The 18,672-nt window shown below is 45.3% G+C and overlaps 1 protein-coding gene and 1 long non-coding RNA gene across 2 annotated transcripts in view; one reads left to right on the top strand and one right to left on the bottom strand.

Moving 5' to 3' along the window:
• OXSR1 (oxidative stress responsive kinase 1) overlaps window positions 1-15,605 on the bottom strand; it is an 86,084-nt gene extending 70,479 nt beyond the window's left edge. Inside the window, exon 1 of the mRNA XM_071734631.1 lies at window positions 15,471-15,605. Within this exon, the coding sequence (XP_071590732.1) occupies window positions 15,471-15,540 (70 nt within the window). The 5' untranslated portion in view covers window positions 15,541-15,605. The remainder of the gene's footprint in view (window positions 1-15,470) is intronic.
• A 187-nt stretch (window positions 15,606-15,792) lies between these two features.
• On the top strand, window positions 15,793-18,047 carry LOC139792012 (uncharacterized). The gene is made up of 2 exons (XR_011724119.1): window positions 15,793-15,914; window positions 16,577-18,047. It is a non-coding gene; the product is annotated as an uncharacterized lncRNA (long non-coding RNA).
• The last annotated feature ends 625 nt before the right edge of the window (window positions 18,048-18,672 follow it).

Raw genomic sequence — 18,672 nt, 5'->3', positions numbered from 1 at the left:
GCTCAGTTCATGCTTCCTCCCCTCAAGACACTCTGATCAAGGTCAGTGCCCAGGCTCTTCCCTCCACCTCCCTCTCCCAAGATCAGCTTTCGGAGAAAATTTGCTCCCTCGTTAATCTCTTCCAGCATAACAGCTTAGCAAAACAATGAAAACTGGGCACGGCCAAATGCTTGCTGCTTCATTCCTGAAAAGCAGGAGAATCGTTTGTTTGAAGGCTGAGAAGGAGGAAAGAAACCCCAAGTGGGTATTAGGATCTGGTTAATACCCCCTGCTTTTGCCTCTGGAGGCTCTCAGATCCAGTTCCAACCCTCAGGATAGCAGCTGCAAAATTCCTAGGGAAGAGGATCATGGCCTCCTTTAGGAAACACTGCCTAAGGAGGAAAACATATCCTTTCTCACCCTTGCTTCTTTCATGTTCCTATGACTAAATGGCTCTGTATAAAATACAACCAATCCCTGAAAACAAAACCAGTTTAATCCAAATAGGCCCTGAACAGGCAGGGAAGCCTGATTTCCCAGGGTATTTCCTCTAGTCCTCTGCACCCAGACTCCCTGGACCTTCAGCACCCAGAGCTCCAGCCTGAACTTCACATTGAGACAAACTCCTCACAAAAGTCCACCAGCAGCCTTCAAGGGAAGCTGGACACCAGCACTTCATATAAGTTATATGACAGGAAATAACTACAGAAGGTTTTTTAAAAAAAAAAAAAAAAAAAAAGGAAAAAAGGAAAACAAACCCTCTGAGATCTCTGTTAAAGTTTATGAAAACCAACAATTTTTAAGGCTACTTAGAAAGGCATGAGAAGACAGGGGGCTGACCAGAGGACACAGCATGCTCAAATACACTGTTTCCAAAGATAACTGGATCTTCACAGCCACATAAGGACACTGCAGCTCTCCCAGTAAGGCTGGGATGAACTGCACTGATGCCTCCTCCCAGGCAAATGCAATTGAAGCCAGAGGTTCTTTTGGCAGAGATTTCTGCTTAAGCAATGGGAACAGACATGCCAAATGGTCACAAGCAAATCCTGGCTTTACAGCAGTATTTGCCCACCATGAGCAATGGTAAGGAGCCACATAGGAAGAGTGTTCACAGAATTTCTGCCCAAACCTTAAATCCATGCCACTTCTGGTACCCTGGGAGCTGGGAAAACTTCAAGGAAATTCAGCTGCTCACACAGATGCTGTAGTCAACAGAGGACATCTTCCACAACAGTCTTGGAGAATCAGTCCTGATCTTACTGTGGTATCAGATGTTCTCTTCCAGGGTCACACCTATGTTACAAGCAATTTAGCTTGGAAGGAACCTCTGGAGATCTTTAGTCCACTCTCCTGCTAAAAACAGGGCCAAACCCCAAGTTAGATCAAGTTCCTCAGCATCAAATTCAGTCTGATTTTTAATACCTTCAACACCAGGTATTTCTGCAACCTTTTTGGTTGTTCCTGCATTTGACCACCCACACGGTAAAGCTTTTTTCCACCTCACTATCTGATCAGATTTCCCAACATTGCTCCCAGCAATGACCTTTCATCATGTACCTCTGGGGAGTCAGTCCACCATCTCCTTTTCTATAACTTCCCAGTAGCTGAGGAGAGCAACAACACGTTCATTAAGGCTCCTCCAGACTGTCCTGGTACAGACATGCTCCTAAGTCTCCTCCAGCATGAGACCACATTCAGCAGAACACCACTGCACAACCCTGCCCACTCCTTTCACCATTCCCCAAACACATACAGGCTCTCTATTTTTAAGTGAGATCTGGAATCCATCCTCCACTATCTGCAGCAGTGCCAGAAAGCTGCTCGTGACGCAGGCTCCGTTTGTAATCGTGCCCCTGGGTTTTCCTCTTATGAACAATGCACACAAAACACTTCCCTGCAAGGCTGCTCTGGACCAGGCAATGGCTTTCAGGTTCCAGGTAACCAGTTTTAGATTAAAAAAATATATTAAAAATCAAAACCAAGTCCTGTGGGTTCTTATATGACCTCACAACAGGTTTATCTTACACCTTGTTGGTTACACCAAGCAGAGAATCATCCCTTGTGATTAGCTGCAGGAGCAGCAAGAGAAGTAGAGTTTGCTTCACTCCAAATCTTTTTATGGGATTGAACATCTGTAACAACAAGAAGATCCAGCAATGGCATCACATGTACACACACTCCACCAAAAAGTCTCTCAGTCGAGGATGTGACATCAAAGATGTGGTCCTCACTCCAGACCACCCAGACAGGACACCCAAACCCGAAGAGGCTTTGGGACACAGGCTCAGAATTCACATCTGCCACTGCAGGCACAGGGACAGCAACCTCCATCTCCAGATGCCAAACTGAAGCCAAAGAGCTGTGAGTGACTCTTTCCAAGGACAGGACAGTAAAAAAATGAGAAGCTGCAAGACCGTCAGTAGAATTTCTTAAGTGTTCTTACAGAGCACAGATCACATACAGATCTAATTAAACCAGAAATTAAACACCAAGTTGCAGTCTGACTGATCTTGCATTGTTAGGCCTGTTGGTTATAAGCCAAAGTTATGCCTCTATTGCCTTTACCTAATTTGAAGTTTCTGGTGAGAGCCTCCTCTGGAAAAAAGCTACCAAACAAGCCTACTCAAATTTGTAGCCAACGCAAGACAGGATGGGATTACTCCTTTCCCCAGCCAGGACTTGGTAAGAGTTGTCCAATGGTTGTCAAAAGTCTTCCTGGCACAAGCCCCACCATTCAGGAAGAGTAAAGTAAAGTAATGCAGTGTTAATGGTTCTTAAATACAGTCACAGTTCTTCAACCCATCTCCCTACTGCATGTCAAATTCCTACTACAAAATACAGGACGCAATCCATATCAAGTTGCAAATAACATTAACAAAAACAAAGGGCATCTGGAATGGGATTCACAAACATTTCTATTACTGCCACAGAGGGGACCAAAAAAAGCAAAAAAAAAAAAAAACCTGCTACATAGTGAGGAGAAAGCTTTCATAGGAAAGTGTCATTTATTCAACCCAATGTTGCAGGAAGACTTGCAAATGTTAATGATGGCAGAAGTTACATTCTTGAATCAGTGGGAAGAGCACTCGGGTGCTTCTAGCAGTAAGGGAAAATTCTGTCAGTTTTCCTGTGCCTGGTTGGAAAAGGCAGAGCAATTGAAGGCCAACAAAAGAAAAAAAAAAAAAAGCTGCAAAACCCTAAGACCGAGAAGAGCTCCCCTCCCACAGCAACACAGAGAGTGCAGAGGTGCATCTGCCCCCAGGGAGCTCTCAGAATTGCATCAAAGCCCTGCTCACTCCTAGACCTTTCCACCACTCGTTCCTGATAGAGATTTACTACAAATAGTATTTACCACAGAGAAACCAGGGCTTTACATGGCAATGCCCTATTTAAAACCCTGGTAGAGGCAGTAAGGCAGGCTTAACTTGGGGCACCCTCTCTCAACTCCAGTCACGCAATATTTGATCTACAGTGGAGGTAGAAAGACACTGAACAGAGAAGAGGGAAAGAAATACCAGCTAATACAGTGCAGGGAAGAAATAAATCATCTCTTATAACACAGAAGGACAAGCAAAACCAGCAAGCAAAAGCAGATTTAACTGAACAGTTTGAGGAAGCCAATTTAAAGTCTATATTGGGGGTGGAAGAAAACCAGCAATCCCCACTAACTGCCTGCAGGCAGGCATACCAGCTGAACTCTCAAATATACCAGAGAGTAACAGCCCTCTTATTTCTGAGGAAAAAGCTTCCAAAAGGATAGCTCAACCCTGCTTTAAATAAATCCATCTGAAACTTCCCATTTCCGTGTGCTCAATGACAAAAATGTGCCCCCACCCTTCAGCACAGCATAACTCACACCACTGAGTGAAACACACTCAGACCTCTTTCTGGCTCACCTTGAGCTGGAAACACTCAGCTGGGTTCAAGCCAAAGATGACTGCAGGTACATTAAGACACAGGGCATGTGCTGGACACCACCCTATTAAGATAGGGTAATAATTGGGAGATAATATGTCCAGGCACAGAATTAAGACTTAAATACAAATTACTTCTATTTCACACCAGCAGGTCTGATGACTACAGTCTAGACTTTTTAATAAAAGAATTGGAAGGAGGAATGGGACAAAGCCAATTATTACTCCCGAAATCCTATGTTTGTTTCATTGAAATCACAGGTGTATCACTTCATAACAACCCTGGTCACTTATTCCAGCATAGCCAGAGCTCAAGTAGTTTGCAATTCTCAGCAAGATGCGGGATGATTTATTTCAAATGGTGCTCACCTTAGGGATTTATGTTGCTATGACTCAATTTCATGTTTTTCCCATAACCTCAGAATCTTTGCTTAATCATTTCATGTTTGTACCTGCAGTGTTCAACAGAAAACTAATATCCCAGCATTAACACAGCATGCTCAAAAAATTTAAAAAAAAAAATCAGGAGAAGCAGAATTCTCAAACTCAGCTGTCAAATTAGAAATACAGCCAAAATAGTTGAACTGCACATAAGCTTGCTGACAGTGAATTATTCACCATCCTGATGAGAGCTCTCATTGTTGACAACACCACTGAAACTCAATTGCTGTGTTCAGAGCTCAGAGGTTTCTGCCCATGTAAGACAATGTCTTTCAGGATTCCTAATGCTCTGTGAAGAGCAGAGAGTGATGATGAACCAGTAAAGATGACACAGTCCTGCCAGCACTTGTTTAAACACACTTCCCCTCCAGTGGTCCATCAATACAGAAACACTTCAACATTGCAGACTCGCTGCCCAGGTCTAATTCAGCTAATGAACTCAAAATGAGGAAGACAAACCCAAATCCAGTCACTTGTAAGAAATGAGCCATCAGGACCATCAGCAACTGAGAGACAATAGCCGGGGCTGGGTGCATCTCCCCATGGCCCCATCCAACTCCACTTTATAAATAAATGACTTTCTGATTTCTAAGCTGGAGAGATCCAGCTACTGTAAACTGCACGACTCAATGCCAAAGTTTCTGAAGAAAGGAAGGGGAGTCTTGTGGAAATTTTCACCCCACCCCACGCTGCATTGTTCTCTTGAAACTCTTTCGATATCTCTTAGGCCCTGACCACAGAAAAAGGTCATCTGTTTTCCCACCTTCAGCAAACATTTCAGTTGGGAATCCTTACAGACTAAGCACAGAACTAACAGAGGTGGAAGGAGAACAGTCAGCCTGTCAATGTAACACAGGCCAGGACTGGAACCAAGCGTGAGGAATAGGGTTGGCCATGCAAAGCCTGCCAGCAAGATATCTTGACAAAATTGTCACTGGATCACTTTGCTGCTTGATTTCACCACTGCACAGCTTCACCTACAGTCACCAGTTCATAGTGCATGCTGCTGAGCCAGGCTTTCAGCTGCCTCCCTGCTGAACACAGCCCCCCAGGTGTTCACTCTGCTCTAGAACAAGAAATGCAAGGAAAAAAAAGAAAAGAGGAAAAAAAATGGTTATAGATTATATCAGCAGAGAGAAGAAATAACAAGGGCAAGTATCAGCTGATCTGATATTCTCCTCACTGACTGTAAGCAAGCAAAGCATAGCAGAGGGTGTTGCTATTGACTGTATGCCTGATCTGCAGCCCTTGGGGAACTCCAAATTAATTCCAATTAGCATACACCCCTATCATGCCCTTAACCAGGTATGATATAACCTGAAGCTCACCTTAAAAAGGAGAGAAACACTACTGACACCCTGACAGTCTGACCAGAAGCTCCCCAGAAAACCCAAATGCCCTCTGGCTGCACAAGGTGCCCAGGTGATTTGGAGAAAGCCTCTTGTGAGTTTTCCCCATGGCAGTAGCTTCAGAAAGCTCCAAGGGCCAGTTACACAAGTCCTGCACGACCTGCCACATTTACTTAAGATGCTATTAGCATGCCTAAATTAGATTTTCAGTTTGAAACCAATTATATTTATTTGATTTTGTGCCAGCATCTCTGGCTAATTTAAAGAGCACTGCAGCTATGCAGCACTAATTCTACACGATGGAAAGCAGACTCAAAACATCTAATTTCCAAACACAGCAATATTACTGGAGAAGGTTTATCCTTCCCTTTTAATCACTGTCAGTTGTCTTTATGGTATATGCAGCAATGTAAATATCATGCTGGCTGTCATCAGGTATTACCAAGGCTCAAAACACAGCCCTGGTACAGTAGCCAAACCAGTGCTCTCCTTTCTTCCCTCCAAACCTTTTTTATCTCTGAACTCTGTTTCAACTGTAATTGTCAACTGTAGAGGATATTTTATTTGGCCAGGATTCCACTAAACAGAACACTCTGTCTGCATACAGTGCAGATGTTTGATAGTACAGTGGTTATTTTAGGTAAATAAGCTTTTAAGTATCAGATATGTCCTCTCTTGAAGGCTATTATCTTTTCTTTTCAGGAAATAGCTTGAACAAATCTTTTCTGCATCTATGAGTGTATTCAGCACACACAAGATTAGCCCAGTGGTTAAAATTACATTCTTCAAACCAAGAGTAATGAGAACCATCCTGAGCCTCAGGATCTGGACAAATAACTATGCTCAGGCTGCTAAGTCCATCCATCATCTGTTCAAAAAAAGATCTGCACCAGTGAGTTGTTCAACAAGAAAAGAGTTCATGCTCGGGACACTTTTTTCCAGTGGAGTACAGTTTTCTGAAGGTTAATACCCAAGTATTTCTTAGCTGTTAATACCAAGTTATTTATTAGAAAGCATTTGGCATCTTGGATTACCATTTTTACTTTAGTGAGAGGATGGGCCTCAGCTTTCAACAGGTTTAGTACACTGCCTCACAAGGTGAGGGACAGAAGGAAGTTCACAAAGAAGTGGTCCAGGAGGTAAAGTTCTTGTAAGTGAGGACATGTAACACCAAGTTTCCAAAGGACTCAGTTTCAGCTAGCAGATCGTAAGGACTCACAAAATGGAGACACTTGTCTCCAAGGCATTTAAGGTTTAGAGACAGAATGAACACCAAGCTGCAGGTCACCCGTGCCTTCACTGGGACATGTTCTTTGCAGATACAGCCTGAACATAAAGCAAGCAGCATCAGGAAAACAATCACCAAAACAATCACCAAAAAACACAAGCTGTAAGAGAGAAGGCACTGTTACTTCCCACTGTCACAGGGAATCCATTAAGCAGCTGTTTCATCCAGCACTGACAGGGTCACAGGAAGGTTTGAGCATTTAATAGAACATGTGCCTGTAATCCCCCCATGAGCCATTTCAAATACAAGCCCTCATTAATTTGGTATAGAGATTATACAGTTTGGCATCAGCTATAGCAGGGAACTGGACTCCCTGACCCCAGCAGACTTTTCTGGGTCTGCACCTCTGAAAAAAAAAAAAAAAATTAATGACAGCAGCTTGTGTCCTGAAAATTGACATAATGAAATTCATCCCTGGGGATTTTGCAGGAAAGGTGTTTACTCCGTGACAAGAAGCATCTTCTTTATTAATTTTTAAGCCACCACAATAACCTAACATTGTGTTACCCACCTGAAGATGGAGATGGCCTGAACTGCCTGACTGCTGTTTTGCTGCCCCATTTATCTCAACAGGTATCAGCTCCGAGCACAGCCAATTGATTTTCTTAAAAATATTCTTGAGGGGCTCTCATCCCACAGCTATTAAGTTGCTCTCTCACTTCTCAAATGCTACCATTTTCTACTGCTCTCTGCACTTTTTCCAAAGCTTCGTTTTCAGAGAGCTGGAACTAATCCTGGAACCCAAGAAAACAGACTTAAAATCCCCTGAAGACCAAAAATGAGCAACAGCTTAACTCAGACCTCACTGAAAAAGAAAATGCATAACCTGTCCAATGTAACTACAGAGCTTCCATCCAACACTTAAAAAAAAACCTACAGTTTTGCAAAACATAGCTGCATTGTCAGAAAATGCAATAATCCCACACACTGACCTCAAGCATGGAAATACAATTCTCTGTTAACAATTTTAGGGGGGTTTTTTGGAACAATTTCCTACTTGACAACACTCTCCACTCAAAAAAAACCAAAAAAAAAAAAAAAAAAGACCAAACTGTAAAAGTTGTCAATTAACTGTGCTCTAAGACAAACTGCAACTTAACCTCTTCCACACAATAAGGTTGCAGGGGATACCACAGGGCAAGCCACATCCTCAGATCTTACCAAAAGACTCAGGAGGGTACTCAAGGTCAAAATTTTACTCTGCAGTTTTAAATTAACAGTTCTGTAGATGGATGAAAAAGAAACAGCATCCTCCCACAGAGCTTTATTAATAGCAAGGTGCTAGCAGTAAAGAGTAAAGCTTTTGCTTAAATTGCCATTCATTACTATAAAGCACTAAAATTTTGGCAAAAGCCAAGAATTCACTACAGTAAGAGATGATCATCAACATATTTCAGCTCACACTATTCTTTAACAGCTGCTCTACCTTCTCTCTCCAGGATGAATTTACATAGGCTCATTTCCTGCCTGAAGGAAATATCCATTTGGGAGAATGGCACAAACTCAGTTTAGCATGAAAGACTGAATAGAAGCAAAACAAGAATTTTTTCTCTCCCCTACCTGCAGCTCAGTAGCTTTCAAGACAAAATGGATGGGGCAGAAAATTGAAATCTGGCCAGAAACCAGAACCTCATTCAGAAGAGCTTTTGGGTATTGCCTCAAAAATGCATTTTAATTCAACTGAGTTAAGTGTTTGGAAGTGTTGTTTCACAAGCATGCTGTACAAGCTGTATGAATATTTAAGGGGTGGGAGGTGGAGGGAAGACTCAGTTAATTTGGTGATTTGGGAAGGAGATGAATCAGTGCTCTGATTTTACTCTGCACTTCATTCATGGATCAGACTTGTGAAGCCTTCAAGACTGGAAGACAGCTGTCCCCTGAAGACTTTCCATTGCACAAATGAAACAGGTGTAAGAAATCCTTGTATGAGACTTATTTTTCAGTCTGATGAATCAACTATTCCAACTATTTTTTTTCTGGGGTGAAATTTCTCTTAATTGCAATAAAATCCGTGTTAAGAAAAAATTCTGTGTGCTGTTCTGCACTCACATCAGGAAACACCAATCTTCAAGAACCTTGGGAAATGGTGAGAGGAAGGCCTCGGAAAAAAACAAAACAAAACACTGCTGTTGCATTGTATTGCTAATATAAAACATTTGTATGGTAGCTATTGAGTAGGGGTGAAAAAAACAACAGATTTTTCCTTTCTCCACTTGGATCACCACAAATCCCCACCTGGTTGTAATACAGGACACAAGCACATAACCTGGTCAAAAACAAGGGCTGTGGAGGCTGTGATGTCTCACATGAGAACCCCACACATGAGCAGTTTCAAGGTAAACACCCCACCCAGAAAACCTAAGGGCTCAAACTGACAGAATCCCACACTGCATTTGTGTTCATGCACAAGAGGAACACGAGAAATACTGAAATGGCATCATGGACCTAGTCAGGTACCTGTAACTCTGTTGTCATTTAGCTGCATTTACACTATTTGCTGCAGTGATCTTGTCTTACTCACACACCTTTGATTTTGCTCTTAGAACAGCTGACTTCATCAGCATTATTTTGCACATCAGAGGTACCACATCTCTCCTACACCAGCAGCAGTGACCTTCTGATAAAGAACCTGGACTGCCTGTCAGTCAGGGACCTACCCCTGCCTCTGAGACTTTCCCACATGGCTGCTAGGAAGACAGACTGAGTTTGATATTTTTTTTATACAAATGTCAAGACTGAACAGCCCTAGGTGAAGTCACAGGAAACTGCAGCAACTTGGAAAGCCATGTTCTTTGTGTCTGCATCTCCGTTGGATTTCAAAGGGAGCACAGGGTAATAGGCTAAACTCATCTGGGAATTCTCAGGATCCTGATATTTCAAAGATTCTGCAATGCCAAATTCCACTGCTCTAACAGCTATTCTTCTGCACCCACAAAGCTCTCAAGTCTGTCTCTCCCTATTAAGAAAGTTTAATAACACTGAGCTTACAAGCACACCATTAGCATGTCCACAGCTAATTTACTGCCTCAGAGATTTATGGTGGCTATCATGCATTTTGGGGGAAATCTCCCTAGAAAATTTGACTCAAATGAAGTTTTTCACAACTCATAGAATCATAGAATTAGCTGGGTTGGAAGGGACCTCAGAGATCATCAAGTCCAACCCTTACACAATCAGCAGTAAAAACTGTTGTTACTGCCCAGCATTTTAAACAGCTCCAACTTTTAATGAGTGCATCTCTAGACACTGACTCGGGGGGCAAGTTGGTAACACTCAGAAATAAAGTAGGTGCTGCCAAGTTTAAATAGACAAATGTTCTGAGGAAGAGTTGCTGCTCTCCAAGATTTCATTAGCTGCAGAAGGAAGAAGCCTCCCAGACATGCATTTGTCAGCCAGCACGTACACCCCTCCTCAGGTGTGCTCAGGGACACAGCACATCCAAATTTCCCTGCACCAGCCAAGATATTTGCATTAAATTGAAACTATTTTAAAGGGAGTTCTTGAGAAATGGAAGTGTTAAATATTAATAAGTCCAGGAACCTAGCAGTACTGGAAGCAACTACCACACAGAAACAAACCACAGGAAAGTGAACTACTTCCACATGAAACACTCCATATGGCTTGGGTTTGGTTGGGTTTGGGTTTTTTGGTGGTGGTTTGTTCTTTTTTAAATACTCCAGAATAGCCAAAAGCAGTGGGAACAATCTCTCTCCTCCCCACAAATCAGCTTTGATGACAACAATGGATTTTTCCCAGCCAGCCTCTTACACTACTGCTGGATTTTGTACGTCCTCAGTCTGCTTCCTTGTGCATTTTATCCTCCTCCCTATCACAAAAGCAAACAACAGAAGCACCAAACAAAGACACAACTGAACACCTTTACTTTCACTCCCCAAGAGGTGAAGCTCAACTCAGTTCAGCCCTATTCTAGTACAGCAATGGTATCAAAGGTCTAAAAGACATGAGGTGTGCCAAGTATTCAGAGGAAAGGCAGCCTGGATGCAGGAGTTTCCTGGCTATTCAATCTCAATCAGGAATAGACAAGAAAATGTTATTTGCCTGTGTCAAAGCAGCTGAGAAACTGTGGTAATGAGCATCACCCACATCAGTGCCCAAGCAGAACAAGTATTACAAATGACTGCTGATGTTTTGGGAAAAAAAGAAAATCTACATCTGCCCAAAGATAATTCTACATAAGCTTTAACATACTATAAAACAACAAAAAGGCTTTTTTTTACCAGCTTTAGTAGGAAAAAGTTTACAAAGCAGCACACATACCAAGTCTTCAAATGAATTAACCAGCCTGAATACTGGGAATACACTGTAGGAATCAGTTTTGTTTAGCTAGGCTGGGGGGGAGGAGTGGGAATCTGTGAGGAAATGCTAAAACAAAACATATGGCAGCAAGACTGAAGTCTAAACACTCAATTCAGTTCTCAAGCAGTTATATTTTACAGAGTGTAACATTTTTCTTGAATGGATTTTAAATAGGCATATGAAACTGACTGCAACAAGCATGTAGGTTAACAAAAAAAAAAAAAACAAAACACCAAGCTTTAAAAAAGTAACCTAAAAAGTTAACATTGGACAAGAACCTCCCATTCCACCATGGTTTTTACATCCAAAGACTTTGATCATGCCTGGCAAGTACTTACAGGCTGCTCTTTTCAGTGCTTTTCCAGTAGGTGAGACTACCATTCAAGTCCAAGATGGGTGACAAAGATTTTAGTGAAATTTAGAGGAGCAGAAACTCTAATTCTAAGACATTCCTCTATACCTGCAAAAGAAAATTTCTCCCACACAGGCATACATGAGCTCACACATACAGCTTGGGGAGGACATGGCTAGAAATCTAAATATTCAGCTCTAAAGGTTAAATGTGTTCAGAGGCAAAGCCCAACTCTAAAGCTACAAGAACCACATTCATTACAAAACCTAATTGTTGAGTAAATGGTTACTTCAATTTTCAATCCAAGCTTGATTTCTGAGGGGAGAAGAAACTCCCACCACATCTGTTTGTGCAGCCTGCCCTGTCCTCATCACTCTGAAGGAATTTGTCAGGGGAGAAAGGGCACAGGAACAGAGCAAGGGAGCACTCCCACCACTAATTTATCTTCTGTTTCTGGCACAGCCCGTTCACAGCAAAGAGGATGCTTCTAAATCAAACAGTCACAGCCAGCACAGCTCTCCTCTTCCCAAAAAAGTAGCAGAATGAGAATGACCCAGTTCCAATCAACTTCACTACTGCTACCAGCATTTCCAACAGGAATTGTGAGAACCCATGTGTGTGAGCATCTGATCAGCAGAAGCAGCATGAGGTCAATTATATTTTTTTTTCAGGCTTCAGAAAGACACCTGCTATGATTTATATGCAATCCACACTCAGACCACCACTTTCACAGCCACTAGCACAGGCTACATTTTGCTTTTAAGATGAGAATTTAGGTGCCTCCAGAGGTGGTATTCACCAGCAGACTATTGCTACTCTGGGGATACGTTCCACAGAAATGCTTAATAAATTGCTTTTCCCACCCCAACTCCATTTTATCCTTTAAATGAAAGTCAGGTTCTTATCCTGAGCAAGGTTCCTTGATTCAGTGGAATAGAAGATTTTTTAACCTAAGAAGGCTACTCAGCAGTTACTAACACTAACCAAGAATAATAAATGCAGGCATTAATCCATACCTTTATAACAGTGTGAGTCATTCCCAGTGCTGAGTAATCTTTTTTTTTTTTTTTTTTTTAGTATTAGCCAGAATCAGGAGGGCAGTTTAACAAGAGAAGTTCTCTTTGCAGATAGAAAACTTGCTCTTTCAGTCCCTGCACCAAAGTGGTATGGAGCCATCCACATCAAACAAAAACCACACATGGGGGTTTTTCAGGCAAAACCACCACAAATTAAGGAACTGGACTATGCATGGATTTCCCTTATTCTGATGTGGAAAAATAGCTGACTGTAATGTACTGACTGTCAGACTCTAAATCTAAAAAGCAATGTTTTTCATCAGGAAACAAGTTAAAGCCTTTAAAAGCACCAGTGCAATGTTCATCTCTTTCCACACCAGGATGCCTCTTTGTTCCCTGCTAGAAGACTTTTACAGCTCTACAGAAGTAGAGCTAAAAAAAAGAAAAAAAAGCCACACCACCCTTGAAGTTTACAGGAGTCATGAAGCTGGAGGCAAGTCAGTCCAGCTCAGTTAACAGTGACATTTTGTGCCACAGACCATACACGTGCTAAGAACCTCAGGTCACATCTCCATCCAGGACATTGGCAGACATGCCAATGAGTAAGGGAGGGGGTGGGTGGGGAAGAGAAAAGTTAAAGAGAGAAATTATGTTTGCAATACACACATTCAATACACACAAACTCCATCACACACCATAACACTAACACAATCTTTCAGTGCACAGGCAACATCCAGAAACTTGGTTTACAGAGGGACAGGGAAATGACAGAAGAAATAATGTACTTCTTCCCTGCTTTCTCTCACAGGTTCTGTCAGCTAACACGAGCAGACAACACATCTGCTTTGAGGCAGTAGGATGTGCATCTCAAGCAGCAAGTTCTTCTAGCAGCAGAAGTGCATTTACATTCCCTTTTGTTCCCATCCCACCCTGCTCCCCAGTTACATTCTCAGATGGTCTGCTCACTTCCTATCATTGGACAGTCAAGCTCAAAAAACATGGTTTGGGCTACAGAGTACCCCTTTGTAGGCTCCCAAGGAAATAAATAAAAAAAACATTTCCTATACACATGGATCTAGTTCCTCTTCCCTGGGAAATGGGTGGCATGTTCTCCCCCTTCCTCTTCACACCTTTATCTCCTGCTCCTCAAAGAGGCTGAACATTTTCCTCCCCAGGGTGCATTTTCCAAGGGAGGTTTAAAGGGTTGAACTGTAAGATTCCACTTTCCTTTTTTCTTAAGCAGAGTTTGCCTTCTTCCTAAAGCACTGCTGCTCCCATTGAGCAAAAGGAGAGGACAAAGCCTGATTCGACAAAGCAACAGGGATTTTCAGAAGGATTTCCCCCCCCTCCACAAGCTTTAGTTCCTTCCTACTTTTAAACAATGCCAAGAATTTAATCTCTTAAAACAGCATTTTCACCAACTCTCCCACCCTCCTTAACAGAAAACCGGTCTCCCTGTGAGGCAGAGACAGAAGGCTGGGCATGATAGTGCTACGTCATTTATAAACTTCAAATAAAAGCACTCCACAAAGATTCCTCTAAAAATTAACCACCTTCCTAAAAGCCTTTAGCCAGGAGCCTGATCTGCCACCTCCTGCTTTATTTCATACCTCCGGAGAGTGAGACAAGGAGCACTGACCTTAGAGTCACCTGTAGCACCACCTCGGATGTGTCACACACTCGCCCCAGAGCAATATATCCCTCAAACGCATACCCTAACAAAATGGTTGAGACAGCCAATAAATCAGTACAGCGGGAGGCCTCTGCTAACTGTGCAGTTTAAAGTCAAGAGAGAGTCAGGGAGAAAAAGAAAAATCATTTAATGGAGAGAGAGAGAGAGAGAGAAAGAGAGAGAGCAGGGGCCAGGGCCTCGAGCTGTGAGGACAATGAATGAAAATTCACAGCGGCAGCAGCCAAAAACCCCAGGATAAAAGGCTCGTTCGGAGGCACCGCAAAACCCTCTCTCCCCAGCACAGACCAAAGCAACGCGGGGTTCATGAAACCATAGAGAGGGAAACCGCACCCCCAACACCCCCCCTCCTGCCGCCCCGCAAGGAATGAGGGTGCCCGGGATGGATAAATCCCACGTAAACTCTGGAGTTTGCTCCTTGCCGATCACCTCCCGCCCAGCACATCCTAAAGTGACAGGCGGGCAGCAGAACCCCCCCCCTCCCCTCCATAGCCCGGACCCCCTCCCCATGAGGAGATGCACACAGGAGGAGACTGGAGGTGAAGCCCTGCCAGGAGGGTACCCCCGGTCTCTGCTGGGGGTAGGGGAGACCCCCGTCCCCCTCTGTAGGTCCCGGACAGCCCTCTGAGGAGGGGGACCCGCCCCCCAGGAGACACCGCAAAAGTGGAGCCCGAGGCCCGACCCCCCTAAACACAGAGAGCCCACCCCGGGGGGAAAGGGGTACTGAGCCCCAAGGTACCCCCTTCGGAGTGAGGGCAGGGGGGCAGACACCCACCACACACTCGTTTCCCTCGCTAAAAGGGGCGGAATCCCCCTCAGCAAAGGGGCCTCCTTCCCACACCCCGCGGGATGGGGAAGAGCAGACGCCCCTCACACCCTCCACAGTCACACAGGGTGTAGGGGGCACACACCCGCTCACCATGAGGGGGATGTGGGGCAAGACCCCTCCTCACCTGAGAGGGGAACAGACCCCTCCACACTTCCCTCAGCGGACACACGCAGACCCCCTACACCTCCCGACCCTTCACGGCCAAGGTGCACCCCGTGTCCCCTCCGCAGCGTGTAGAGACGCCGGGCAAGGCCCCCGCGTCCCCGTCCCGTCCCGCCCCGCCGCCGCTCACCGATGACCTCCTGCAGCTCGTAGTCATCCTTGTTGATAGACCAGGGCAGCGCGCTGGGGTCCTCGGCCATGGCCGCGCCGCGCCCGCCCTCCGCGCCGCGAGTGGGAGTGCCACGCAGGAGCGAGGGAGCGGAGAGACCCGACCCTGCCCTGCCCTCCCCTGCCCGGCTACCCCCGAGCCCCCACCGGCAGCGGCACCCGCAACCCCGCCGCTGCCTCCGCCGCTACCGCCGGCCAAACTTCGCCTGCTCCCTCCACCTGCCCATGCCCAGAGCGCTCCAACGTCACCCGCGCACGCCGCGCACGCACGCCACGCCCCGCCCGCCAAGGCGGGGGGGAGCCGCCCGCCGCCATCTTGAGCGTGGCGGCCCCGCGTCGCTGCCCTTCGCCCCGCGCTCCGCCGCGCTTCATTCGGCTTTCACCGCCGCCGCCGCGGGATGGGCCGGTAAGGCGCGCTGCCTAAAGCAAGCGGCGGGAGGGAGAGGCGTTAAGGGAGAGAAAGGGAAGGGCGGGGATGCCGCACACAAGATGGCGGCCGGCCACATCTTCCCCGCCCTCAGGGAAGGGGCGGGAGAAGCGGTGGTTTAAGAGCCATTCTGAGCTGCGATTGGCTGCCAACGGCCGCGTCCGCAGCTCCTATTGGCTGGCACGCTGTCAGTCACAGCTCCTCCTTCTCCAGAGCCTGCGGGGCCTCTGAGCGGGTCCGGGGGCGAAGGCCGTGGAGCGGCGGGAAGGGGCGGCCGGGGCCTGGCGTGGGGCCTGGGTGTGCCGTGAGGGGAATTCAGAGAACGGGAGGGTGCGAGCAGGCCTTGTGCCAGCAGCCCCCCAAAACTTGGGAGCAGCTGGCCGGTGGAGCGCCCAGGGCCTGGCGTGGGGCCTGGGCCTTCTGTGAGGGGAGTTCAGAGACGGGAGGGTGCCAGCAGCCACTATGCCAGCAGCTCCCCAAAACCCGGGAGCAGCTGACCTGTGAGGGGGTTCCGTGGTGTGCTGGAGACCTTGGAAGCCACAGAAGGATGGAAAGCGATGGAATGGCCTTGTTCAGATTTGGTTTAAATCCCCAGCCAAAGCAAGCCAAGGCACCGTCTCCCGTTTCTCTTTCCCCACCAGCTGCAGGCCTGTGGTGAGCAGGTGTGGAGCTGGGTGCTCCAAGGATCCAGATTCCACATTTAAAAATAGTTCTGGGGGTTACGATGGGTATGAAGGTCTGGATTTCTCTTCGTCGTCTCTCAGGATGAGCAGTTCTCCAGTTTCCCAGCTGCTGGATGCTTCTGCTCACTCCACACTGCAATTTTAACATTCATGGATATGTCCAACACCCTCATCCTATGGATCATGACCCTCAAGTCCAAAGCTGGATGTTTGGTGATCTGGGTGCATTCAGAAGTTCATCTGCTGCTCAGTGGAGGAAAAAAAAAAAAGAAAACAAACCAAAACATGAAAAGAATTAGGATTATGGGGCTAACAGCTACCATGAGCCTACATATAGGTTCTGCTGTTCATATATAATAGGTGTTTGCAGCTTGGGGAGGTTTTGGATTGTTTTTCTTCTGATGTAAAATAGATACAACAGTGCATCTCTTGCTATTGCTGGGCATGATAATAACCATCAAAACTGTCTGGAAACTTCTCTACCAGGTTTCATTCTTTGCTGGCCACTGCTCTTCTTGTAGCTTGATGTCAGGAATATCAAGGAACATCCGTGCACATATTTTTTTATTTTATTAGGACAAATTCCTAAGATGCCTCTGATAAACCAGGCTTTGTAGAAGGCCAGTTTACCCTGCCAAAATCATGGTCTGACTCCAGTATTTTAACTTGTGCTACCTGTGTGGGACAACAACCCCTTCCTTCTTTTTTCTTTTTCTTTTCTTTTTTTTTTTTTTTTTTTTGCCTACAGAAGCAGGAGGCTTGCAGTCCCATCTTGCTGCAGAGTCTGTCATGAGGCACAGCTTCCAACTCAAAAGCTGTTTGTTTTTCCTACTCATCTGTGTTAAACATTCCTCTGCTGTGTGATTTTTTAATATTTGCTAAATATGCTTTAATTACTGCTCGGAACTGTCTCTGTGATCTTTTAACCGTGTTATAAAAGGAGTTTATATAGCAATTAAAAACAGGTTTTACCCCAGAGCATGCACTTGGGTGGCCAGTGTCATATTTCTGATAGCTAAAAGTATGTTAGAAATGGATCTGAGCCAGGCACCACCAACAAAAGGAGACTTATATATGCTTAATTTTACCACAGTTGGTTTTAAAGTCAGAACCATGTTTTGAATTCTTTTATTTTGGGCTGAAAAATCCTCCCCCTGAAGGCAGTGCTAAAACTCTATTGACTTAGATCAATGGGACAGGATTAGGCCCACAATAAGCCTTCTTTTAAGGACTGGCACAGACTTTGATGGAAATTAAAATTTAAAATGCACACTGACAAGACTGCCAGTGGCCACATGAGCACACGGAGATGAATGTTGTATTTTTGTTTCCCAGCTCTGTAGTGGAAAACACATCTCCACATTTTTAAACCAAGACGACTCCTGAATTCACATAGAATCCAAGTCCCACCTATTTTGTATCATTTTTTTTTAAATCTCAGCATTTTGGATGCCTCGAAAGTCAGGTGTTGCTGTTGCATTCATTCAGTGGGTTGTTTCAACCCAAGTCTGATAAGGGAGGAAAAAGTGTTGCTGGTTCCCACAAAGATCTTAATCCTTAATCCCACTTCAGGTTCCCAGTTCTATTCTGCTCATCCTGTTTTTCCTGATTCATAGAATCATAGAATTGGCTGGGCTGGAAGGGACCTCAGGGATCATCAAGTCCAACCCTTGATCCACTCCCACTGCAGTTCCCAGCCCATGGCACTGAGTGCCACATCCAGGCTCTTTTGAAATATCTCCAGGGATGGAGAATCCACCCCTTCCCTGGGCAGCCCATTCCAATGCCTGATCACCCTCTCAGTAAAGAAATTCTTTCTAATGTCCAACCTAAACCTCCCCTGGCACAACTTGAGACCTCGTGCCCTCTTGTCTTGCTGAGAGTTGCCTGGGAAAAGAGCCCAACCCCCCCCTGGCTCCAACCTCCTTTCAGGGAGTTGTAGAGAGTGATGAGGTCTCCCCTGAGCCTCCTCTTCTCCAGCCTCAACACCCCCAGCTCCCTCAGCCCTTCCTCACAGGTTTTGTGCTGGATCCCTTCACAGCCTCCTTGCTCTT

The sequence above is a fragment of the Heliangelus exortis genome, chromosome 2 (genome assembly GCF_036169615.1).
Source record: "Heliangelus exortis chromosome 2, bHelExo1.hap1, whole genome shotgun sequence".
NCBI classification, from domain to species: Eukaryota; Metazoa; Chordata; class Aves; order Apodiformes; family Trochilidae; genus Heliangelus; species Heliangelus exortis.
The sequence above is the reverse complement of the archived record's forward strand: the minus strand, read 5'-3'. Positions and strand labels throughout refer to the sequence as shown.